At 38.8% G+C, this 25,796-nt stretch overlaps 2 protein-coding genes across 2 annotated transcripts; one reads left to right on the forward strand and one right to left on the reverse strand.

Annotated features, from left to right (window-relative positions):
- Window positions 1-811: 811 nt before the first annotated feature.
- LOC138584202 (carcinoembryonic antigen-related cell adhesion molecule 5-like) lies at window positions 812-7,671 on the reverse strand. Its single transcript, XM_069656377.1, has 8 exons — window positions 7,626-7,671; window positions 5,189-5,509; window positions 4,789-5,064; window positions 4,183-4,449; window positions 2,177-2,449; window positions 1,753-2,004; window positions 1,519-1,621; window positions 812-872 (listed from the first exon to the last, which is right to left on the reverse strand). Exons 1-8 carry the CDS (start codon window positions 7,669-7,671, stop codon window positions 812-814), a joined length of 1,599 nt encoding a protein of 532 aa, XP_069512478.1.
- Window positions 7,672-8,358: 687 nt separating this feature from the next.
- Window positions 8,359-17,778, forward strand: LOC138584314 (carcinoembryonic antigen-related cell adhesion molecule 1-like). Its single transcript, XM_069656513.1, has 10 exons — window positions 8,359-8,404; window positions 8,949-9,269; window positions 9,394-9,669; window positions 10,006-10,266; window positions 11,889-12,161; window positions 12,334-12,585; window positions 13,922-14,021; window positions 14,696-14,730; window positions 14,840-14,880; window positions 15,366-17,778. Exons 1-10 carry the CDS (start codon window positions 8,359-8,361, stop codon window positions 15,591-15,593), a joined length of 1,833 nt encoding a protein of 610 aa, XP_069512614.1. The 3' UTR covers window positions 15,594-17,778.
- The last annotated feature ends 8,018 nt before the right edge of the window (window positions 17,779-25,796 follow it).

A 25,796-nucleotide genomic window follows, 5' to 3' on the forward strand; every position in this document is an offset into this window, starting at 1 on the left:
CATAGAAAACAATGTTAATCATTTAATGGTTTATTTGAACACTGGACTTAATTCAAACACATTTACCTCTAGAATAGCAGAGCAATATTTCTTTTTATTTCTGTACCTGTTTTTAATGTCACTGCACAAGTACAAGTACTGAACCATGAAATGCAGTTTAGCATCTAACCAGAAGTTCAAACAAGCTTTAAGGTGCCGAGTAATGTGCAAAGCAAGTATAAAGTGATAAATACAGTATGTACAGTAACCATGGTAACATAACGGTATGTGTAAAAGGGCTCAAAGTGTTAAACCTCAGAGAATTCTCACCAAACTCTTCAGCTCTGTGGAGCGTTTTATTCAGTTTAGCCGACTGCTGTATACGCCAAATGCTAAAAGGACACTTGCTACTGCTGCTGTTGCTCTTTACAAATAGTATATTAATACAGCTTAAGGCACATTTATATTGCTGCATATCTAATTAACCCTTTGAGGTAATCCTGTCACTGTTACATTTTAAAGGTGTAATGGAAAAAGTATTAGTTCTAAAAACATTGGTGTCTCCTCTTTTCTGGGTGCAGGTGACTTTACAAGTATCTTATTTTTTTGATCATCTGCAGGACAAAAAATGAAACAGCAGGGGACAATAATGAGGTCAAATTACCTCAAAGGGAGAAGACTGTTGAGTTTATACGTTTTCATATACCGGTGATGCGTTCTCACACACATCATCTTGGTTTGGTTGTTGCAGTTGTACTGTAAAACAAAACATCTTTGTTAAATTACAGCTGATAGCTCCATATGTGTTCATATATACTTTGTATGTCTCAGTTTAGGGAGTTAGATCAGAGGAATTCTTACCTGTATTATTCAGCTGAGGTTTGTTGTTGACTCTAGATGTATAAAAACAAACATTATGATAATATGTCCACAAAGATTCTACTCAACACTTATATAAATATTATATTCTATACATTTAAGTGGTCTATTTGAAAGTACTGTATAACAGCAGTAGCTAAATATGTTTAGTGTATAATGTTTGGGTAGTGTTAATGTTGACTAGGGCAAAGCTAGTTAGCTAAAAGTACCATCCAAAATCAACACTGCGTACAATTAATTAAAGGGACAGTTTGGTTTGTTTGAAGTGGAGTTGTATGAGATACTTATCAGTAAGTGCCTCGTACAGTGTCAGATTGGACGCCGTACGCTGCAGGCGTAGTAACATGTATGTGTTGCTGTCCACACAAAGTAGTGCCAAATAAAGAGGCTTTCTTACTGAAAAGTGAAACACGGTGAATTATTCAAACATAGCGTACAATCGATTCCACTTTTGATTTTTAGGTGGGACGTCTTTATAAGTGGACAAGTTATGTGTGGAACTGACTCGACCTGCAGCGGCATGTAGCCTAGCATCCGTGCCGACATCCACTGTGTGTAGTACACTTACTATTGATAAGCATCTCATACAAACCAAACTATCCCTTTAATAAAATAAACAGGAACGTCTGACTAGTAATATTCTAAAGTAATTTGACTCACTTCTTTTTATAAATATAGTATCCTCCAGCAGCAGAAGCAGCTGTAACTATTAAACATGTGATTATTATTGCAGCAATGGCAACAGCTGAGAGACCTCCACCTGCTTTCAGTGAGACACATGAAACAGAAGAAAACAGCGTTTTTATGTAACGGTGAATTCAAAATATTAATAGTTTAATAGTATTCAGTAGCATACTAGCAATGATTACATACAGTAAATGTTTTGTAGTTTACCTGTTACAGTCAATCCATGCACCGCAGACGATGATCTCACAGTTACAGTATTATTTGCTTGACAGGTGTAGTTTCCGCTGTCAGAAGGTTCAGTGTTCTCCTTAGTGTACACAGCAGAGCTGTGTATCTCTGCCCCATTCAGTATCCAGGTGTAGTGAGCAGGTGGTTCAGACTCAGCAGAGCAGGTTAATGTGAAGGTCTGATCTAGATGTATCTCTCTTGGACCTGTGATTTGAACATTTTCTGGTCCATCTTGAAAAACAGATTGATGTGAAGATCTTTGAGCAGAACAATTAAAACATATTGAACTGGTCCAATAATTGACTTTAAAATATAAATCTACAATAAGAGTATCTCAGTAGTACACGGTTATTCATGTTACTCATCATTTGGACTAATGTACATTGTACAGTTTGTTACCTACAGTTCACAACCATGATGTATCTAGCTTCCTCATTGCTCACAGGGTTGTTGACGTTACAGGAATATTCTCCACTGTCTGTTTTCTTTAGAGGCTGAAAGGACAGCACTCTGTTCTCATCGTAAAATATCATGTTGTCAGCTGGAGTCAGATCTGAGCCGTCCTTCATCCACTTCCTGTTAAAGACGGGGCCAGCAGCATCACAGGTTAAGTTGAAAGAGTTCCCCTCCATTGCCAGGTCTGTTGATGACATGACAGAAGCACCTGATATTCTCTCTGTTGGACAAAAGATCAAAGATGTGCAGAATATGTGAGCAAGATAAAGATTGATCACTAGTGCCAATTCTGCAATGATTGAACCAGGACACCTGAAGTATCCTGATCATAGTTTGTTACTTTGACTACAGTGAGAGTGAAGTTTCCATTAGAGAGCTGAACTCTGTCATTTCTGGACTTCAGAGCTTGATTGCCTTGAATGAATCCTGCCCGTCACCGTGTAACACTCGACCTCTTTATCTTGTCGATGTTAAACGCTCAAGAGGTTCTTTTAGAAGAAAAGAAAACCTGTAACACTTTAAACAGAACATTTAAACAGGGAACAGAGGAAATATCGCTTTGAAATAAGTTTCACCCTCTTTACAGCAATTTTACATTTTACTCTTTATTGCCACTTTGTACTGTTAGGCTGGTTAGGTGATCAAAAATGTGCGTCACTCAGGGAACTTAACTTCACTCAGCTCAATACGACAAATGGAAATGTAATTACAACAAAAAATAGTCTTTAAGTCAGTCCCATATGCCTCAAAACCAACTAAAAGTCCAAAGCTAACGAAATATGAACTTAAATAAACTGAAGTTCACTCGATATAGTTCTCTTAGTCCTTTTACACCCCGAAAACAAACGATAAATCCGCCGATGCCGCCGTCCGTTTGTCCCAAACAAAAACTCTTCACTTCCGAAAACAGAAAAAAATCCACTAAAAAGGCGATCGATCGCGACTGGTACCAGTAAGAAGAAACACAACAAAGGCACAGGTCTCACCAGTTTCAGGAGGAAGAATAATCCACCTGTTAGATCCCGTCTTTGTTCAGCACGGAGAGTCGCAATAATCATCTTTCAGATTATCTCAGTTTCCCCACAGTCCATTCAAAGGTCTTGTTTCTCCTTATATTTTCTTTCACATTTGAACCCTCTATGGTTTTTTAAAAGGCAGCTGCCGTACTCTCACCTGGCGCTACCGAATTCAACTCCGCCGCGCGCACATTAATCCGCCCCTCGCCTCTACGCCTCATCCGGATCTATATAACCTCGGCTCAGACATATTTACCTGCCATATACCCACATCCTTTTATTTTACAGTGGAATATGTAAGTTTGACAGCATTAAAGGCAAAACAGACATTCACAACTATAGTCTCTTAGTTTTAAAACCTTCTGATGCACTCCCTTTTACATCTTTTAATGTGCCACTGTCACAACCAGATAACTCAACAACAATGAATCTAACACATAAACCAGACAGGATGATCTTTGCTGTCTGACCAACTCTGCACGTGTAATTATCACACCTCATCCTATCTGATGCCTGGTTCTCTGTGCAATGATTAACCTGTGTTGGAGCCACAAACACACTCACCATATAAACACTGTTAAAGTCTGACATGAATGTTAGCCTAACAGTCAGACAGAATGGGGAAACCATTATCAACACTCAACACAAAAAGATAATCATGATTTACTATGAACATAAAGATAGTTGGTTTCAAAGAATGATCATTTATCTGTTGATTGTGTTTATATGTTGTTGTGTATCAGCTATATTTGCTGTGTTTCTGATGAACCCAGAAAGTAATTTGTTGTGAGATCAAACATTTTTGAGATCGAGATTCTTGACAGCAAACGTATTTATGTTGTGTTTTAGTTCATTCTGGTTAAGTAGTATCTGATTCTATGAGGTTGATGGTTAGATCACAACAATGTCTTTTTAAAAACCTTTTCTTCAAACTTACCCAGTACAGACAAACGTGACTGTACAGATGTTTCACTTCTCAGGGTTTTAATGTTAAAGGCCCGGCAGCTGTAGTTTCCATTCTGCCTCTCCTGAATGTTGACCAGTCTGAGCTCTGGTCCAGTATCAGGCAGCTCTTCTCCATTCAGAAACCAGTTAAAGTGAGCTTCAGGTCTGGAGTCAGCTGAGCAGGACAGGCTGATGTTTGACCCTTTCTCAAAGTACTCTTGTGATGGAGATAGCTTCAGGTTTGTATTTTCAGGACCATCTGAATATGGGAGAAATAACAGCAAAAGAATCATCTCAATGTTTTTGGAACATGAAATAAATGTGAATGACATGCAGCTTAACTCATTGTGAGGCATTATAAGTGATTAGTGTGCAGAATGAATCAGTTATAATACGTCACCAGAAAGAAGAAACCTCTGTGAAATGTGATGTAACAGAAAAGCCCTGCTGGAAACACTTCTTAATGAAACTGACTGTAATGATGTTTCACTACAAACACACAGCGCTTACTTAACTGTGACAATCATCTAAACTCTCTCTGATGTTGGCCTGCAGATGGAGTCAGATAAAGTCGTGAGTATGAAGGTAAGTAACTCACAGCTGATGATGAGGTTTATTGTATCACTGGTTCCATCACTGACAGGATTGGACACATTACACCTGAATGGTCCCTGGTCATAGCGGAGGACGTTGGTTATAGTGAGAGTGGAGCCTCCATCAGTGAGATGAACTCTGTCACTGGCTGTGACCTCAGAGCTGCCGTTCATCCAGAGGAAAGAGAGGGAGGATCCAGAGGAGGAGCAGGAGAGACGGACGGAGCTGAACTCCACCAAGTCTGTGCTGCTGGCCTCTGCTCTTACGCTGTCGATTGGCTCTGTGGGTAAAGATCTTACATGAAACCACTGAACACCTGAACACAGTCATTTATTTCTTGCTTATTTGCTGTGCATAATCTCCATTAAGCACTCAAAGAGATCTAACGTGACATATTTGCTCACCATAAACGTTCAGTGTTGTTCTGCCTCCAACCGCAGCAGCTCCATGAGGTATAATAGTGACTCTGTATTCTCCTCTGTCACTGAGAGCCAGATTCCTGAGCTCCAGAGATCCAGTATATATGAAGAGGGTGATCCTGCCTTCATACTCTGGTGCTGTTCTGTTTGTATTAGTTAAAGTGATGATATTTTTATCACCAAATCTCCAGATCACTGAAAAAACTGGGTTTTCTGTTGGAGTCAGGGTTGTGGTGAACGTCACCGTCCCTCCAACAGCTGCATTCAGAGGACCGTCTGGCAACACACCAGCTCCATTAGTTAAACCTGGAGGAGACACAGATACAGGTCAGAGAAGGGCTGTAATGAAATCACATTGTGATCACATGCTCTGTTAAAAACAATGAAAGTGTTTAAAGAACATGGTGTCAGAAAAACCACAGATACAGTCAGTGTTATCGGTCACGCCTTGATTCCCCAACATTTGACAGTTTAAACCACAGAGAGACAAATAACAGAAGAAATCACTTCTGCTTTTGGATCGGCTTCATTTATAGATTAATGATTCTCATGACAAAACTTTTTTCAAACTGTTGACTTCATAACTAACATATATTTAGATGAAAACAAGTCAGGTTTGATGTCTTTTGCTTTAATGTATGTAAGCTGTGCCTAGTGTATGCAGTGATCGTCAACTGGCGGCCCGCGGGCCACATCCGGCCCGCCAAAGCTTCCCATACGGCCCGCAAAATAATACCTGGGTTTCCGTTATCCGGTAATTCAGAAAACGGAAGAGGGAGAAGGAGAAAGATTTCGTAGGGATGAAAAAGAGCTTTTCAAAGTGGTTGAAAGACAGTAGGTAAGTTATGTCAGTGTATCAAGAGGAGGCTTGTAAATATTCAGGTTAGCTAAAGCTACTACTAGTAAAACGACAAGTTACTGTTGTCTTGCAACTGCGTACCGATCAGTATTTACAATATAACAGATCATGACAAGAAAAATAAAGGAACTTGTTTGTGCTTATTTTGTTGTTCAGACAGTTATCATTCTTTTTAACTAGATGAATGGTGAAATGGTGAATCATTAAACAGATAAATTATAGAACTTGGGAGTGATACACTTGAGTTTAAATGTCTTCACTCAGATATAACACGACAGTGCTGTTGTGATGTATCTGCGCCTGTAATGTGTCTGCATACCCCTCAGAAAGTAGGTAGTTGCGCCCCTGCCTGCAGGTGCTGACTGAGCTCAGATTTTGTGCCAGTGGGGCCTTTGAAAATACAGAGGGAGATAAGAAAAATTTACATCGGACAACTGCATGCTTTATTATTTATGTTTCCTCGTCTTCATTGCTTGGTAATGTCACCGCTTTTCGAGTGTTCACGTGGACGCGCATCATGAGACCGGGCGCAGCTATATTAGGGGTCAGTTAGACCTGCTGCACTCCGTATACATTCCAATCAAGAAGTCGGTCATAGCTGTGTCGGACGTTAGAGATAAGACCTATTCATTACGCCCAGCTTGTGCACTCGGCTCCTGTGAACTGTAGACGGGAGTCCTTGTTTACAGTGACAGACAGAGTGATGGCTGTCTCATGCACGAGTCCTCCGCAGGTTGAAAGGTTGAAAGTGCAACATTAGGCGCATGATATATTCATTTTTGGACAAAATTATAGTAGGGACAATTGACTAATTTCCATACCCAGTTCTACGCTCTCGATATAGCCTATCAATTATTTTCAAGCTAAATACATGCAGATAATATTTGACCGTAATTTCACCCATTTGTCGGGAACATTGAAAACTTCACATTTGTAGATATGTATGATCAGATGTTATTCCATAACATCTACAAGAAAATAAGAACATTTTCCTCTGAAATAAATAGCTCATACTTATTTATCTACATAGAAAACATGAATTAAAATGTATTGGTTAAATATTTGTACATCTTTCAGCAAAACTGTAGCCTACTGTGTTCAAACTGTTTGCTAACCTGCACTAGCCCCCGTTATCTTTACATTTACTGACATCTTTTGACCCCAGCAATTTAAACCTCCAGAAGATGATCAGAATCAAAATGTGTACCCAAGTTTATGTTTCGAGTACTTTGTGGTTGTTTGTTGACTACCTAAATAGAAGTAAAAATTAAGCAAAAAAATTACGTCAACCATTTCGGCCTATTTAAGGACCTTAAACACTGAATGGGGTCTAATTGACCCCAAAGATAATAGGAGGCCTAGTTCACTGCTATCTCGGATATTTTTAGCCACTGAATCTGTGAATGATGTAATTGAATGAATGTATAGATCTTACTATCAATGTCATTTCATGAAACAAGAGGAACATGCCATTTCATCCCTCTGTAACATCTTACTGTATCCTCCCAGACAAACACTGCTGTTTCTTCATGTATGTGCTGAATCATGTTGATGATGGCTCACCTGAAATGAGTCCCAGGAGGATGACACGTATCACAGCTATTTCCATTTCATCCAGAGTATCATCGAGTATAACACAGGAAAGAGTGATTTGTTTCAGACCTCTAAACTTTACCTGTTGAAACGTCAGTGTCAGAATGTGGAGTTTAGCATATGAAGGCAGTATAAGGAAGTAATGTTTAATGTGTGTTATGTTGACCGTCCTGCATCAGTGTCCTGTGTTAATCATTGATATAGTGTCGTGATTATGATTAGAGTCCATAATATGAACTATGAGCAACTTTAAAACTTTATGATTGTTTTAAAGTTGCTTTTTCTGACACTGACGTGTCAACAGCGGACGTTTAGAAGTCTGAAACAAAACAATTTTTTCTGTCATGTGACATGCGGGAGCAAAATATAATCTTATAATCACACTTAGTTCGAAGTGTTAAATTATAAGATTATATTTTGCCAACTACAGGTTACTAAATATGCTCAATGAAAGTTAAAAAGCCCCCCAAAATGCCCTGTTCTTTAAATCACTTGAAATGACACCACAAGAGGGCGACGTCTGACAGCTTTAGTCAAAGACTGCAGCTTTTGTGGGTTTATCTCATGATGCAGACAGTTTGTAACTCAGCACGTAGGTACAGACTCGTATAATAGGAGCTGTCTCAGGCTCACATTTATAAGCACTGTCAAAGTTTGATGGTTGACCTTCCCTTAGCTGCTTACGTCTCACAAAGATAGCTCAATGGATATCTTACCTTTACTCTGTATCGTCTCTGTGGGTTTTACAGGTAAGATGTAAGTTTAACGTCTGTCACTGTGAACATTTCTTGACTTTAAAAGTCGTTAAAAAGTTGTTGGAAAGGAGTTTTGCTAAAGATGAAGGAGCAAATCTTATGTTAATGTGACTTGAGTCAAAGCCTATCATACTTGTTAGTGATTAAATTCATTTTTTGCTGAAACTAATAAATTAACTTTAGTCCTTTTGCATGTGGCTTTGGAAATATGGAAACGTATGTGTTTATTTTTTATTAAAGCTTTCATTACAACTGTATAAAAGTCTTGCCTATTAAAACCTCAGTGAATTAATTTAAGCTATTTTGTTTTTAGTCTGCTCTGGCAGAACTGATCTTTTGCTCACTGGGTCACTTTTTAGAGATCATTTTCAAAAGCCACCGGCTGCTACAAATGTTTATGATTGAAAATCACAAATACTGTTTGCTTCTTAATATATATACTCATTTTTAATATTACAATAACTACGGCTGTGAAAAAGAGTCAAGCTTACACCCATTATTACAGCCCTTCTCTGACCTGTATCTGTGTCTCCTCCAGGTTTAACTAATGGAGCTGGTGTGTTGCCAGACGGTCCTCTGAATGCAACTGTTGGAGGGACGGTGACGTTCACCACAACCCTGACTCCAACAGAAAACCCAGTTTTTTCAGTGAACTGGAATTTTGGTGATAAAAATATCATCACTTTAACTAATACAAACATAACAGGACCAGAGTATGAAGGCAGGATCACCTTCTTCATATATACTGGATCTCTGGAGCTCAGGAATCTGGCTCTCAGTGACAGTGGAGAATACAGAGTCAGTATTATACCTCATGGAGCTGCTGCGATTGAAGGCAGAACAACACTGAACGTTTATGGTGAGCAAATATGTCACGTTTTATCTCTTTGAGTGCTTAATGGAGATTATGCACAGCAAATAAGCAATAAATAAATGACTGTGTTCAGGTGTTCAGTGGTTTCATGTAAGATCTTTACCCACAGAGCCAATCGACAGCGTAAGAGCAGAGGCCAGCAGCACAGACTTGGTGGAGTTCAGCTCCGTCCGTCTCTCCTGCTCCTTCTCTGGATCCTCCCCCTCTTTCCTCTGGATGAACGGCAGCTCTGAGGTCACAGCCAGTGACAGAGTTCATCTCACTGATGGAGGCTCCACTCTCACTATAACCAACGTCCTCCGCTATGACCAGGGACCATTCAGCTGTTATGTGTCCAATCCTGTCAGTAATGGAACCAGTAATACAATAAACCTCATCGTCAGCTGTGAGTTACTTACCTTCATACTCACGACTTTATCTGACTCCATCTGCAGGCCAACATCAGAGAGAGTTTAGATGATTGTCACAGTTAAGTAAGCGCTGTGTGTTTGTAGTGAAACATCATTACACAGTCCGTTTCATTAAGAAGTGTTTCCAGCAGGGCTTTTCTGTTACATCACATTTCACAGAGGTTTCTCCTTTCTGGTGACGTATTATAACTGATTCATTCTGCACACTAATCACTTATAATGCCTCACAATGAGTTAAGCTGCATGTCATTCACCTTCATGCTCCAAAAACATTGAGATGATTCTTTTGCTGTTATTTCCCTCATATTCAGATGGTCCTGAAAATACAAACCTGAAGCTATCTCCATCACAAGAGTACTTTGAGAAAGGGTCAAACATCAGCCTGTCCTGCTCAGCTGACTCCAGACCTGAAGCTCACTTTAACTGGTTTCTGAATGGAGAAGAGCTGCCTGATACTGGACCAGAGCTCAGACTGGTCAACGTTCAGGAGAGTGGAAACTACAGCTGCCGGGCCTTTAACAACAGAACCCTGAGAAGTGAAACATCTGTACAGTCACGTGTGTCTGTACTGGGTAAGTTTGCATAATAGCTTTTTAAAAAGACATATGGAAGTGATCTAACCATCAACCTGAGACAGAATCAGATACTACTTAACCAGAATGAACTAAAAACTTGTAGAACAAAAAAACACTACATACATATGTTTGCTCTCAAGAATCTTCTCTTCTCAAGTTCATAACAAATGACTTTCTGGGTTCATCAGAAACACAGCAAATATAGCTGATACACGATAACATATAAACACAATCACCTTTTATATACACAACATTTATTGAAACCAACAATCTTTATGTTTATAGTAAATTCACAGATTATCTTTTCAGCGTTGAAAATGGTTTTCCTATTCTGTGTGTTAGCCTAACATTTAGGTAGGACTTTAACAGTGTTGATATGGCGGGTGTGGTTGTGGCTCCAACACAGTTTAATCAGATAGGATGAGGTGTGATAATTACATGTGCAGAGTGGGTCAGACAGCAAAGATCATCCTGTCTGGTTTATGGTCTGAGCTGTGTTTGATTCATTGTTGTTGAGTTATCTGCAGGGTGGGATTCATTCAAGGCAATCAAGCTCTGAAGTGCAGAAATGACAGAGTTCAGCTCTCTAATGGAAACTTCACTCTCACTGTAGTCAAAGTAACAAACTATGATCAGGATCATGCAGGTGTCCTGGTTCAATCATTTCAGTAATGGCACTAGTGATCAATCTTTATCTTCACTTAATGCATGCAGCTTGTACTCAATGTACTGTGTTGACAGGAAAAGCTTCAGTTGTGTTACATTTCTTTTTAAATATTTGATTTAAAAACACTTTTGATTTAAACATTTATTACTTGAATGTGGAATTTCAACTAAAGCCAAAACATGAGCTGATGAACCCACAGAGAATAATCACCAACACTGCAGTTCCCCTCGGCTCTGTTGACCTTTTTGGGGCCTTTCAGCTCATTGTTTCTGTTTTCAAACTGTTTTGTTTTACTCTCATTGCACTTTTTCAGCAGCAGGTAGCTCTGTCCATATTACTGTACACAGTCTGCCCAGCCTCAAACAGGAAACAGAACAGTTAGCATTTACCTGATGAACACAGTGGAGCATTAAGCAAGTAAAGAGCCTCGTCCTGTATTTCCTCCTGGAGTTGGATAAGACATCATTTTAATCTTCTCTTTACTGGTAGTGACAAACGCACTGTTTAATCAATTTGTAATTTGTACAAAAAAAGTCAGCAGTGACTTGAGACATATATTTTTTATTAACCAAAAATCGCCACATTCTTTCCCTGACATTAACCAAAGTGCTCTTGTTGCCTAGACTTTACCCCAGATAGAAGTATGAACAACAACGCCACCAAAAGCAGTGCTGAACCTAAATGTAGTGTTAACTTATTCCAGGCAGCGATTAGTGACTGATACAAAAGAAATGTCAAGGAGACAGGCTTCACTCACCTGCTAGCAACAAACACGACTCCACATGTTGCTCTTTTTGCACTTGATGCTACCGAAATAGGTGTCTTGCAAAGACTAATAATCAATGTTGTGTTTACAGCTTGTTTACACCACCACCTTTCATTAATGACATTTGATCACATTTATAGAACATCACATAATTTTCACACAAATTCATAATCTTTTGTCCAACAGAGAGAATATCAGGTGCTTCTGTCACGTCATCAACAGACCTGGCGATGGAGGGGAACTCTGTCAACTTAACCTGTGATGCTGCTGGCTCCATCTTTAACAGGAAGTGGATGAAGGACGGATCAGATCTGACTCCAGCTGACAACATGATATTTTACGATGAGAACAGAGTGCTGTCCTTTCAGCCTCTAAAGAAAACAGACAGAGGAGAATATTCCTGTAACGTCAACAACCCTGTGAGCAACGAGGAAGCTAGATACATCATGGTTGTGAACTGTAGGTAACAAACTGTACAATGTACATTAGTCCAAATGATGAGTAACATGAATAACCGTGTACTACTGAGATACTCTTATTGTAGATTTATATTTTCAAGTCAATTATTGGACCAGTTCAATATGTTTTAATTGTTCTGCTCAAAGATCTTCACATCAATCTGTTTTTCCAGATGGACCAGAAAATGTTCAAATCACAGGTCCAAGAGAGATACATCTAGATCAGACCTTCACATTAACCTGCTCTGCTGAGTCTGAACCATCTGCTCGCTACACCTGGACACTGAATGGGGCAGAGATACACAGCTCCGCTGTGTACACTAAGGAGAACACTGAACCTTCTGACAGCGGAAACTACACCTGTCAAGCAAATAATAATATAACAGGGAGATCAGTGTCTGCGGTGCATGGATTGACTGTAACAGGTAACAAGTTTGTGTTCATTGTAGATTTTGTTGATCCCCTCTGATATTCCAGTTTACCCACAGTGTTATACCTTTGATCATGTGAAGACTTTTCTAACCCGTCAGTTGCACCAATTCCATGTGGCCGATCTATCTTTAGCTCATGAGACAACAATGGCTTTAAATAAAAACTTAAAGTCGAGCTGAAACGACATTTCGAGAGTATCTAGCTTCCGTATCATGGCGCATTTTTCCGAGTGAAGCAGGATGTGCAGGCGGGACATATCGTTAGAGGGATTTGATTTGATCGTTGAGAAGTGGGCGTAGACAGACGTTCTCCACAGCGCAGTAGCTAGCTAACTGACCGAGCGTTCTTGGTGCTCTGCGGCTAAATGTTGCAGATTGATTGGTTGAAATTGGTTGGTCCTAGCTTATGTAAGCACATGTGATTTTTTTTTTTTACAGGAAGAAAAAATTATCTGATTTTGATTTAAGAATACGAAGAAATTGATTGTCTGTATTTTTTTTGGCCAATATTGTCAAACAGATTACCAGGGATGTGATCTAAAAGGATTAAAATGACATTTTTCATTTCACCTCGACTTTAAACTTAATTGCCATCAAAATAGTAAAAATCAGCAAGGCACTTCTGGTGTTCAAAAATGTGAGACACACAAAGCACAGTTCTTATAAAGTGTGACAATTAATGTGGCAGAACCAGAGATATTGTTGGTTTTATTCCAAGCATTCTGATTAAACTGAAACACCATCGTTACGTATCGTGTAACTCAACTACTAACTGATTTTCTGTATTTTTTTATGCTAGTCGCTGCTAATGTAGCCTACAGAGGTTAGCCTCAAACAGGAATGAGAAGTGGGATGCAGAGGTCTGGGAACTTCACATCTCCATCTCCACTTCCTCTGATTTTTTTCATTTGAATGTTTGTAGTCTTCAGCTCCATGCGACAAGACTCAAGTGACATCACTTGAGGCAGTTAGGATTTGATACCGTTCTGTCCTTTATACTAAATATGGTTTCATACTAGTTTTTCACCTAAGCAGAAGAAATTCCCCAAAAAAGGAAAAAAATTTGGACCTTAAAGTCAGCAGAGCTTAAATCTATGATAGCATGTTCATTAACATAACATTGCTGCATCCACCACTCTGCCAAACACTCATGTTTAAAACCATAAGTGATATCAAAGACTTGCTCTGAACATAAAACAAAAATATATTTAAAACTCGTCACCCGCGAAACAACTTAAAGGGAGAAATGATTGAACGCTTATGTTCACCAGTGTGATAACACAGTTCCTGTTTACAGACTGGTGTAAAAATCATGTTCTCCTCCTTCTAGAAGACCCCTGGCCTGTTTGGAAGATTATCCTAATAGTAATCGCATGTATCGTGGTCGTAGGAGCAGCTCTTGGTGGAGGGTTCTACATTTACAAAAAAAAGTAAGTTGAAAATATCTTAAAAAAAATAACCCAGAAGCCATTTAAGAGCTCATTATTCTTAGCTTCGGACCCAGTATAACTCAAAGAGCTGAAGTACTAACAATGCAAGAGAAGAGCAGATTTGTTTCCTCAACCTTCAAAGGGTTGATGTTCAACAAAGGGTCACGAGCCTATGTGCTGCTTTTGTTAGTCCAACATTATACATTCTCTATATAGTTTGAGTATAGTTATAGTTTGACTCTGAATATGTTCTGCTGTTCCTCAGTGCAGCTCCACCTTGACAAGGTTCAGCTCCATAGTTAAAATGTTGTTGTTGTCAGGTATAAATATTAAACTGTGATGGGTTACGTGGCTCACCATGAGCTGAAGCTGTTCTGAAATGGATGCTGGTAAAACTACAAGTGAAAAAGTTATTTTTTGCAGTAGCTGCAGTTCTGTTAGAGAGAATAACATTATATGTTAGAATAATCAAAAGATGAACAGGCTTAAAGGTTATCTCCAGTTTGACTTAATGACAAAAACAAACAAAATCATCAATATGGATTTAATGTAATCGGAAGCAGCTGACAGAGAGTGACTACAAAGATTATTATGGTCTTGTGTATCATTATGATGTTGCAAAAATCAGATGATGTCAGAGATACACACTAATGACTCGTTATTTCTCTAAACAGAAAACGTCAGAACAGATCCTCCAGCCCGAGAGTGGGTAAGTCTAATTTGTGTGTTTGTTGCATATTTGTTCATGTATTCATACAGTAATACTTACATCCTTAATTGTATTCCTCTCATCATTGTTTATTTCTCATTTTTTAAAGGAGGTGAAGGTCGAGACAACACAGCATTCTCAGGAAATCAGGTAAAAGTCATCATCGTGTTTAAGTTAAGAAACCAGGAAAAGCTTGTTTTGTTTGGACGAAAAGCATCAAAACTTGGACGATGGATTAATTGAGTTAAGAGATCAATAAATAACTAATAATTAAATCCTGATATATTCACATTCCACACTTTCATAGTTTGCTTATATGTTAGTATCCAGTCTGCTTGTTGCTTTAGAGAGGCTTCAGACTCATGTAGGACCCATAATAAGCACAGTGCTCAACATCAGACTTTGAACCAGGAAGTATTTCTTCCGGTTGACACAATAAATCTGAGCTGTATTATGTGTCTTAGCTGCATGTAACGCTCTGACGCAGCTGTCTTCTTGTTGTGTTTGTTTTTGGCAGTATCAAACTGATTCTTGTTAAACTGTGACTGTTTTATGAAATAAGATAAAACTGTAAATGTAAGAGATTTAAGAGATTTTAAATATATATAATTACAAGATAGTCTTTTCATTTCCAGGACCTGAACTATGCAGATATCACTGTTTTCCACACCAAAAAAGGCGAGGCGGTCCGGATGGGGTCACAGAATGAGACATCAGACTACTCTGAGGTCAGAGTGAACAACAATCCTCGTGCAGGGTCCTCCATTCCTTCCTATGACGTCCACATGCAGAGAGCGAAGAGGCTCGCTCCTCAGCCTGCTGCTAACAGAGCACAGCTTTACGCTCAGGTTCAGAAGAACTGAACGTATGTCAGAGATCGGCACCTGCACTCCTTTGTCAGTTCTTTTATAGAGAACTAATTTGGACTTGCGTTTACAGGAACAGCACTTTAGCAGGGGTTAATAATCAACCCGGTTATGACAGGCATTGCCATGAGTGAGGTCAGGAGGCATAATGCTGCCATATAAGCTGGCACACACTGCATATAATAACATCCCTCTGCCTTTGTTTGTGTGCATTGACCGAGTGGAAATATTATCTGTATGTGATTCAGTTGCTTGCTTGAGATTAATGTTTGACTCTGGTGTGCTGTCGTATATGATTGAGGATTTCAGTTTGCAGCTGGTCAGTTATAGATACACTCTTAAAATTGTACATCTTACAAAATGAAAGTTATTGATTATTTAACATTAAATACCTTTCAGTGGTATTTGTTAGGATATGGATGCTTCTTGACATCAGCACAGCTTTTTAATCCCATCATAGAAATAATACACAATCATAAACTTCTACTCTGTCGGTGTAAAGATTATTAGAAACATACTTCTGTATCATTTAAGTCCATAATGATAACGTTAAAGGTTATTATCCCACAAAGGGAAGGCCCAAATGCCAGCACTACCAGCATACGTCATAACAAGGGACTACTATGCTTTTCCACCCGACATGCAAAAGAAAAAATGGTTGATAGGGAGAATTATAATTCCTCCATGTGGTGTCCAGCGATTATATGATAGATAGGTGCAATAAATGCTTTAAGTCTCAAAGTCCATCCAGCAGGCATGAGGAAGCTGGCTCAGAAGAAATATCTCAATCTTTTACCACATATGATAATCGGAGTGATTTAGAACACATTTATGGCAAATGTCAGTAAAAGCTGTGATTTGATGATAGGATGATAAAGTGCTTTCTCTATCAGCATGTTTTCCCAAAAGGCTTCAAGCAAACAGGGAAGTTCATCAAATAAGAGATAAAGGGAGAGCAATAACAGCGGAACAAATCACCATTAGTACAAACACTCATTGTGTGATTTTGACACAGAAGCAGAACGTTCTGCGGAATGAGGAATTCTCTTTGTGTTCGTAAATCCGCTTTTTTCCCCCCATTACTGTAGTTGATGTTAACTCCATGATTCAGATGTAAATCAGGGCAGCTCAGATTTATTTTTTTAACATGTTAAGTAAATCCAAATGTTTTTGCATCTAAGCGACAAAAATATCTTACCATTGGGATCATCTGTATTATTCTAATAATCAACAACAACTGGATTGTCATTTTCGGTGAATACTTTAAAGAAAGAACTGGAAATTATTGGCAGCACTGACACCGACACCTTAGTGCTAACATTTAATAACATAATAGTAGGTTCCAAGTTCTTGGATGGCCAGTTGGTGCAATAAACCATATAAAAAACCATTGTTTTATTTATTATTACATTACACACACAGTACATAATTATTTGTCTGGTGTTTGCAAGAAAAATCTCCAAAAGGCACCAACATCAAAAACACAGCCGAGAGGTTAAGTTCAGAGACTTAATCAATTTGCTTAGATGAGAGCCAGCAGCACCCACCTGTCACTCAAAGCATCCAAGCCCCTAAATATGCACAACTTTAAGCCTTTATTTAATCTAAAAGTGCGTTATACAATTTATTTACCCCCTGTACAGTTGTCATAAATAGAGAAATGAGCCACAGAGACCAACACAAGGCTGTAAACGTGCAAGCTTGGTGTTCATCTGTAAAGTGGGGCATTTCGATATTGGGCCTAATATGGATTGATTCACTTCTGCGGCTGCTGGAGGAACTGCAGTCTTTTGTACTTTGCGTTGTCTTCATTTTTGATGCCATAATATTTTATTTTCCCAACGCTTTTGCTGCAAGTCCCGCCCTACTGTGCTGTGATTGGCTGAAACTCCTTTGTACAAAACAATACTGAGACTACTGAGTGATTCAAAGATGTTAAACCCATTTTTTTTGCTTTTGCACAAGATGTTTATGCTGTCGAGTTAATGAGTCTTGAGTGTTGCAAAGTTTTTCCTCCTCAGCTAGTTACTCATTATTAGAGCTCAAACTCCCTATTAGCTCAAATATGATTTCACCTGCACTGAAAGGTTCTTTAGAGTGTGTTTTAAGTCAATGTTATCGCACATTATAAAATCATGTATATTTATTTTACCTTAGAATTTTGTTAAATTACTGATTAATAATGTTTGTTTATTATGGGATTTAAATGAGATAAACTAATGGATTGTAATATATGAAGGTACTGACTGAATACCTTAATATAAAACGACCCCTTAAAGTATAAATTAAAGAAAAATGTGAATTTATTCTGCAAATGTATTCCCTTAAACAATCCCTTAAACCAGGTTAGAATTAGAATATCTTGCTGTAATGCATTCATAGTTTTAATCCCAAATTTGAGCCTCAAATACTGTTCGCTGTTTTGGGGTTTGAATGAGGGAGTTGTTTGATTGTTTTTGAATGCAGGGATTTTCAGGGAAGTGCATTGTGTTGTATCATGAGTTCTTGGCCTTTAAGCTTTATCAATCTTTGTTCAACATTACAAACCAAACATGCCTTTTTCTCTGACTGTTCAAACAAGTCAGTATGGGATTAATGTTAATTAACTGGTTTGACCAAACAAATATAGCAATGAATATTACTCTCAAGTTGTACATGTTGCATTTTTATAATTGAATTGCTTTTCGAGATTAATAAAGTATTTTTTTCATTTAAGACTTGTTTGTTAAGATTTGTTGTCCCACTTCAGTGACATTTGTGCATTTATTGCAGACATGGTTTCTCTTGTCCATGAAGGTCTGATTCTACAGCAGCTTGTTGGTTTTTTTCACATTTACAACATTCACAATGATTTCCTTAAATACAGTGATCATGCAAAGAGTTGTCAACAGCATGAGGAGGCAGGTTATTAACCCACATTAATATGGTCAGTAGAGAACTGTAAATGCAGGGGAAGTTCAAAAGTTCAGCGCAGGAACATAAAACTGTCCTCATGAAGTCTATGTTTGATCGTTTCAATCAGTCTTAATGTGGGATCTTTTTCGTTCTTGCTTACTTGACAAAAGTGTGAATTAAAGAGAAAGTATCTAAAGAAAGGATTATAAAAAGAAGCGAGCGGGAGGAAGGAGTTGTAGGCACATAATGTGCTAAATTTAATCCGGGAATGACGCAGCATTTAATCTGCAGCAATAAATTCAAAGTTCATTGTGTCTAAACAGGTTGCCATGCCTGTGTCACCACAGCAATACACCCAACTCAAATAACAGTGCACTAAAAGCACAGGAGGGGTGTGAATGAACAAAAGCCATAAACTGAAGGCTTTTTACCTTGTACTTTGAAAGTTGTCAAAGCCTTTCACAATAAAAGCCTCACCTGTTTGAACTTGATCTAGTTTGTGTCAACTGAGAAGAGGACTCATCATTCACTAATATTGTAAATAAAATAATTGTTACCAAAATAAATGTTTTACACTCAATGTGACGCCTATTCCAGTTGAAAGTGTATCTCAATTGAAACTGTACCACAAGGTCACAACCCTGGAGCTAAATAAAGACAAAGATGAGATGTGAGTTTGATTTTAGGAGCAGATCCTAAACTCTAAGTATGCTTGGTTAAACATGGTCATTTATCTGCTTTTATACAAAGAGGAGGGGACTAAAAGCAAAGACAACCTCGTGTGAAACGGTGCCATCTGGTGTTTGATACCACACACAGAAAAGAACAATTGTGCAATACCATGCACGGGTCTCCACTTGTCTTGTCATTGTGTTTTTAAAATTAATTTAGACTGAATCGCAGCCACAGAATAAAAAACAACCTGCAAGAGACAAAGACTGACCTGTGCTCTAGTTACACATTTCCTGTCACAGATTGGGTTAATTTCCTCTGCCTGTAGATTGCATCATCCTGTAAATTCTGTGTATCTATGTAATGTATTAGTAACAGGTTTGGACCTTACTGCCTCTAACTCATTAAAAGCAGGAGATACTGTAGTTTAAAACCACAGTGGAAGCAGCCATGAGAGACATGACGCCCGACTGGAAGAGTATTCACTGTGTTTTTCTGGTGGCACTGATGGGTAAGAGCACTTTTTTTACTGACTGTTCATTTGATAACAAAAACTTAGATTGTTCACTGTGATAAGAATGATGTGAGGGCTATTTGTTTCTAGTTGCTTAAATTTCAACACTGATAACAAACTGAATATGCTCTCCATGTTACCAACTGACTCTAATTAAGAGGCTGCAATGATGTATTTAGAGTTTAGTTGAGCCTTGACATGCAGCTGTGATTTTTGGCCCCAGTGTTTTGTGTGATGTCGTTCTGTCCCTCAGGACGATACCTTTAATTTTTGTATTTGTGTTGGTTCCCTTTATTTAAAGTGTTTTAATCTACAACTTATTTCTTCAACAGACTATAAAACAAGAATTAAAGACTCAATAGTGCATAAAACCATGTCTAATAGAGCCATGTCTGATTCCTCATCTCCCTCAGGTGCACCATGTTCACAGGCCTGGGTGCAGATTACCTGGGCAGGTGTGGTGACGGCTGGTGTCAGGACCACTTTCACCTGTTCCTCTTCCTGCCTCCCAAACTGCACCTACACCTGGTCCTTAGAGGGCCGCAAGATCATTGGGAACACGCTAACCTGGACACCAGACGGGCTGGACGACACAGTGGAGATACAGTGCACTGTGTTTAATCCAGAAACAAGAGTCTCAACCAGTACGACCTCCACTGCAGACATAAAGAGTGAGTTCATGCTGAACCAGCTGTTTTACAACCACTCAGAGTTTACCTGGGATGCTTTGAGGAGAAGCTTGCACCTTGACAAGCTAATATATCAGATGGATCAGTGTTAATGATCAAATAATATGTTGTATTAGTTAGGGATGCACAATATTATCAGCACGTTATCGGTATCTCTGCAGATAATGGCTTAAAAAAAGACATATCGGCAGATGTGTAATTTTTCTGCCGATATTTTCTGCCAAAGCGCGCACACACACAACGCTTTAATTCTGCCTAGATGCTCGATGATTCCCTAAAAAAGCTTGACGACATTAACACAGCACAACTGTGTGCGCACACTGCCTGAGCACAGTTATCAACAATATACAAATAAAGACTAAAAAGTCACAGAAACCCGAGTTAAGTTAAACAACTTTCACAACTCTTAACTAGCTAACAGTTAGCTCACATTCTTCATTTTACCAGATTTAACAACATCAAACACGCCGAAAATACTCTAACCGAGTGTAACATGAACATCAGTGCAAAACTAACTTACATATTCATGGATGCACACGATAAAAAGAGTCCGTCAGCGATCAAGGATGTCTCTGTAGTAGATGCAGTAAAAACAGTCAGGGCATGTCTCCCTCACTGCCGTGTTTCGGGGGGGGATGCTGCATTCAGGTGCGCTCAGAAACGTGAGTGATCAGACACGTGACCTTTTGTACAACGCCTCTTTCGTCGAGTGTGAAGAAGGGTGCAAGATGTCTGTGGTGTGGCAGTTTTTAAGAGTAGTAGTACGATATCAAGTCCACCACAGGGGAGACTTGATGTTCTCTGCAATTAGGTGAAAAAAACATGTGCCTAATATATCGGTATTGAAATTGGCAAAAAGGGTTGGAAAATATAAAAAATCGTGCATCCATAATATTAGTAATTATCACTCACAGGGGCCATTTTTCTGCAGAACAAGTACTTTTATTTTACTGCTTTAAGTACATTTTGAACATATTTCTGTATTTTTACAAAAATAAATGTAACAAACATGCATTTTGAAATCCTTTAAATCTGGTTTCCTTTGTTTCAGATCCATTGTTGGTGCAAATCAGCCCACCAAACAATGTCCCGTCTCTCAACAGGTCACTGGATCTGGTCTGCCGGGGTGCAGCATCAGGTCACCTCTCAGGAGGATCACCTCAGGTGAACAAGATGGTTTTCTGGTACAAAGATGGAGAGAAAGTGACCCTTCGTGAAAACATGCAGCTGCTGCAAAACAACCTGACACTTCACTTTGACTCACTGATGCCCTCTGACGCTGGACTCTACCAATGTGAGATTTCTGCACCACAGGCAAGACTTTACAGCCGGGGATATCTGCTCAGCTGTAAGTACTCAAGTGGAGAATACTTTGGCGTGAGGAGGCAGGAAAGAGGGACTTGTATTCACATACTGAACTGCACTCTCTAATCTTTTCTAGTTGATCCGTGGAACGTCAGCATCGGTGGGCCTGACACTGTGTTTCCTGGCCGATTGAGTACATTCACCTGCTTGACGAGCTGCACCATAAATGTGGACTGCACTGTAAGATGGCCATTCAGGGGGGGATTCCCCATGGGCAACTTCTTGTCAGTCAATGGAAAGGAGCTCAAGTGGACCCCCTCCATACCTGGTACTTTCCAAAACTTCACCTGTGTTGCAGAAAATGTAGCCGCTGGGCGCTCTGCTGAGGCCACCAAGATGGTAGAAGTAAAAGGTACTGACAACTCTTTAGGAATTGCTTTTTTGTCAACCATCACAGCAGTGTCGAAATGATATGTTAAAATGAATGTATTGACTTGATTTGTCCTGTTTGTCATCTTATACAGGTATTCCTCTTTCTGGATCAGAGTCGGCGCAGCTCAGTGGACTTTTTGCAGTGATCCTCAGCCTGAGACTGCTGCTGCTCTTTGTTTTATAGATCTGTTTACTGTAAAAGCTTTAATGTGTGTATGTGCCATTTTAAAATGTTAAGCATTTTTCACGTGAAGTGTCGATCTTTGAAATCTGTAAAGCACAAATAGAGATGTTCAATTAACTTTTTTTTTTAACAAAGCCAACTGTAATATTATTTTTAAATTGTTCATTTACGTCTGACCTAATGACCTTCCAGTAACGTGATGATGACTGTTGACCTTTGCTGTTGTATGAGTTGATTGGTGACCTTAAGCAATATATAAAAATTCTCAAGCTAATAGATAGTAAAAAAACAAAAAAGTAACAGAACAGTGGAGCTTTTTGGTGAGATTTTTGGAGAGGAGCAGTGTTGTGACCAAGTCATCTTTGCTCAAGTCCCAAGTTAATCTCAAGTCATTTGGTCCAAGTCTCAAGCAAGTCTCGAGTCATTTTTTCTTGGGCAAGTCAAGTCAAGGCAAGTCACAGGTTTTGTCAAGTCGATTCCTTAGTTAAGGCAAGTCAAGACCCGAGTCAAGTCACTTTTTTCCACCCAAGTTTCAGCCCTCTTACCTGTAGTATCCGATCTTTATAAAGAGAAAAGACAAGGTGTTAGCAGCCCGTCTAATAATGATATTATTGGCCAATTTATATAACCTGTTCAAGTAGTTCAAGTATGACAGTGAATTGTATCTATATTATCTTATCTTGGCACAGACGCAGCCATGATGATGGTCTGGTCTGAGACTGTATTGAGTAGTAATGAGAACAACTGATGAGGACATCCAGTCATGACAATCACATACCAGGGAGCTTTAGCAGTCGTCCATTCATGATTCCCAGTTTGCGCTGCAGACATACTTGATAGTTAGACAGAAACTTGACAACATTGAATTATATAATTTTATATTTAACAGCTAACATTCAAACTTATGAACACGCCCAAGTCTTCCGAGTCATCATGCCTCAAGTCAAGTCTCAAGTCATTAACCTGCAAGTCCAAGTTGATTTATTTTATTTATTTTTTGTCAAATCAAGTCGCAAGTCATCAAAACTCTCAAATCACAAAGTCTCAAATCCACATGGAGAGGAGTGAGAGGAGTGATGTCTAGCATAGTAACATTTGTTTATTTTTTGTTTTTCCTTATGTATTTTATCATTTATTTGTCCCAGATCTGAATTTTGATTGTCCTTTCATTATTTATTTAACATATATATATTTGAGATGTATTATACGTTTAGCACTTTATGAGCATTTGTCTGTACTGTTTGTATTATATTTGTCCAATAAAGTTTATTTAAAAAAAATTGGTTGGTATGAGGTGGGTTCAAGTGTGTTTAAGTTAAAAAACGAGAGAGAGTTCACAATGTAGGTGGCGACAAATAGACTACTAATGCAGCAATGACGATGCTAATTGCTTATATGGTGGAGGACATTATGATGCCAACATGGAGGATAATGAGGAGGACAACAAGGAGGTGGAAGAAGACCGTCTGAATGAGCTGTATTAATACTGTACGTGTGCAACATGAGCTGAAGGTAAGCGCCTTGTGCATTGTGCGTTTTGGGCTAATGTTAGTCAAAGTGAGCAGCAGCTAGCTAGCAGAAGTGGCTAGCCAGTAATGCACAAAATTATCATGCTTGCATTTTACATTTAGGAACGTGCATTTCAATTATACATGCGGGATAATTGAATCTCTTTTTAGCGTCATAATGTTGTTTGTTATTGGTTGTTGTGTCAGAAAATCATTAGCACCTGCTGTAAATGGTCTAGCCCCATATAGCTCGCCGATTGTCAATTCCCTGTCGCCACTACTGTTTGACCTCTGATCCTCTGATGTTACTGATTCACTCACATGCTTAAAAACCGTTTTTTTTGTCCTCAGCTTATCATCGCCTTAAACACCTCTGAAGCCGAACAAACATGAACTCAACAAAGCAAATAGATAAAGGAGGCCCTTTGTGTGTTAAGAAGTTGCCTCCTGTGAGGCAACATTATTATCCTTCCTCTTTCTTCTTTTGTTTCTCAGCTCAGGATGTTACAACACCTGTTTCATCAGATTTTAGCCCTGTGGTTTAGTATGAATAGGAAGTAAGAAAAAAAAAAATGTTTATGTGAAACAGCAAAACAAACAAAAAACGATGTTTTTTTCTTTTGTTGAAGTACAAACTTAACAATACAAGGATAACAGTTACACGGCCAATGTATTTGCAGTCAAAGTACATTTCCTCTATTGTATTAATGGCTTTTTTGATTTATTTCAATGTCATATGACTTAAATCCACTACAGCAGAACTGGTTATAATCAGTGAACCTTTGAGTGGAGGCTTGGTGGCCTCTGCTGGCGAAGGCAAAAGATGACAGCTGAGTTGAGGCTGATAGTTGACAATTCAAATGTATTTTTAGGCTACAGTATCAGTATAATTTGATCGAGGAGTCAGATTATTTTGTGAGAGAATAATAAACAATGTATGTAATGACTTCTTATTTTTTTACCTTTTGGTATGTTATTCCTGTGACAGCCATGAGGACAGCTCCTCAACAACCAGGAGAAGACTCGATGGACCTTTGCGTAAGTTATTAAACTACCACAATATGACTTACAACAGTAATTTTAATGTTAATGCGTCACACTATGTTTACGAAACAGGTAAAAGTGGTACATTTGTTTTTGTGCACTTCAGTCCAAAGATGCAGGAGTCTGCGTGATTAGGCCACACATAACAGCCTAAGTCAACAATATAATTTTATGTTTATTAAATACAACTGAATTTTACTTTAATAATGTCTACAAAGCTCATCATTTTTTAAGTAAATCTGATTAGTCATGCCACACAAGCACATACCGCTCAAAGTAATAACACGGCGTTGTCAGGACAACGTCAGGCCCCTATTTAACAGGTGAGAGTCAGCATGCTCGCTGCACACCAGGGTGGTCAGAGTGGTTCATCTGGTCGGGGTGCTGGATTTCATGATGGCATCAAGGAGCCACCCTCATGTCCTTTGTGGAGTTTACAGCAGACTAAACAGGAGTGGGGTGTTGTCAGGAGCGCTCTGTGCAGCTGTAATTGTTCATGAAAGCTTTCTTTAAATTAATAAATGATTGTTTATAAAAGTATATTGATATGTTATTGTCATTTAGTAATTTCCTTTGTATTTGCGTTTGAGCCTTATACTTAATATTTGCATACAAATTTGCACCAGAATTTTACATATGACACAAATTCAAAACAGAATAAATGAGAACAAATGTTACACACCATATAGAGGGAGGATGTTTCATGTTAAACACCTCAATCTGCACAGATATACCAGCTCAAACGGACTGCTGTAAATAAAAAGCAGGTAAAAGGTGTGTTGCCTTGGAGTGCAGTTTCACAGACAGAAAAAACACACACACACACACACACACACACACACACACACACACACACACACACACACACACACACACACACACATGTTGTAGGCTGTTGATGTAGGCGTATAAGACAACCACACTTTTTGAATGTCATGGAAGCATTATTCAAACTAC

The sequence above is a fragment of the Semicossyphus pulcher genome, unplaced genomic scaffold, assembly GCF_022749685.1.
Source record: "Semicossyphus pulcher isolate SPU_LCO1_2020_fin unplaced genomic scaffold, fSemPul1.0.p SCAF_9, whole genome shotgun sequence".
Lineage (NCBI taxonomy): Eukaryota > Metazoa > Chordata > Actinopteri > Labriformes > Labridae > Semicossyphus > Semicossyphus pulcher.

What these genes read in the sequence shown, in the direction of transcription:
- LOC138584202 (XM_069656377.1), bottom strand. Translation starts at nt 7,671, where the DNA reads ATGGAAATAGCTGTGATACGTGTCATCCTCCTGGGACTCATTTCAG. An exon ending in AACAACACTGAACGTTTATG is followed by an intron (nt 5,065 to 5,188) that starts GTGAGCAAATAT and finishes CTTTACCCACAG; the next exon opens with AGCCAATCGACAGCGTAAGA. An exon ending in AATAAACCTCATCATCAGCT is followed by an intron (nt 4,450 to 4,788) that starts GTGAGTTACTTA and finishes TCCCATATTCAG; the next exon opens with ATGGTCCTGAAAATACAAAC.
- LOC138584314 (XM_069656513.1), top strand. Translation starts at nt 8,359, where the DNA reads ATGGATATCTTACCTTTACTCTGTATCGTCTCTGTGGGTTTTACAG. An exon ending in AACAACACTGAACGTTTATG is followed by an intron (nt 9,270 to 9,393) that starts GTGAGCAAATAT and finishes CTTTACCCACAG; the next exon opens with AGCCAATCGACAGCGTAAGA. An exon ending in ATCCTCCAGCCCGAGAGTGG is followed by an intron (nt 14,731 to 14,839) that starts GTAAGTCTAATT and finishes CATTTTTTAAAG; the next exon opens with GAGGTGAAGGTCGAGACAAC.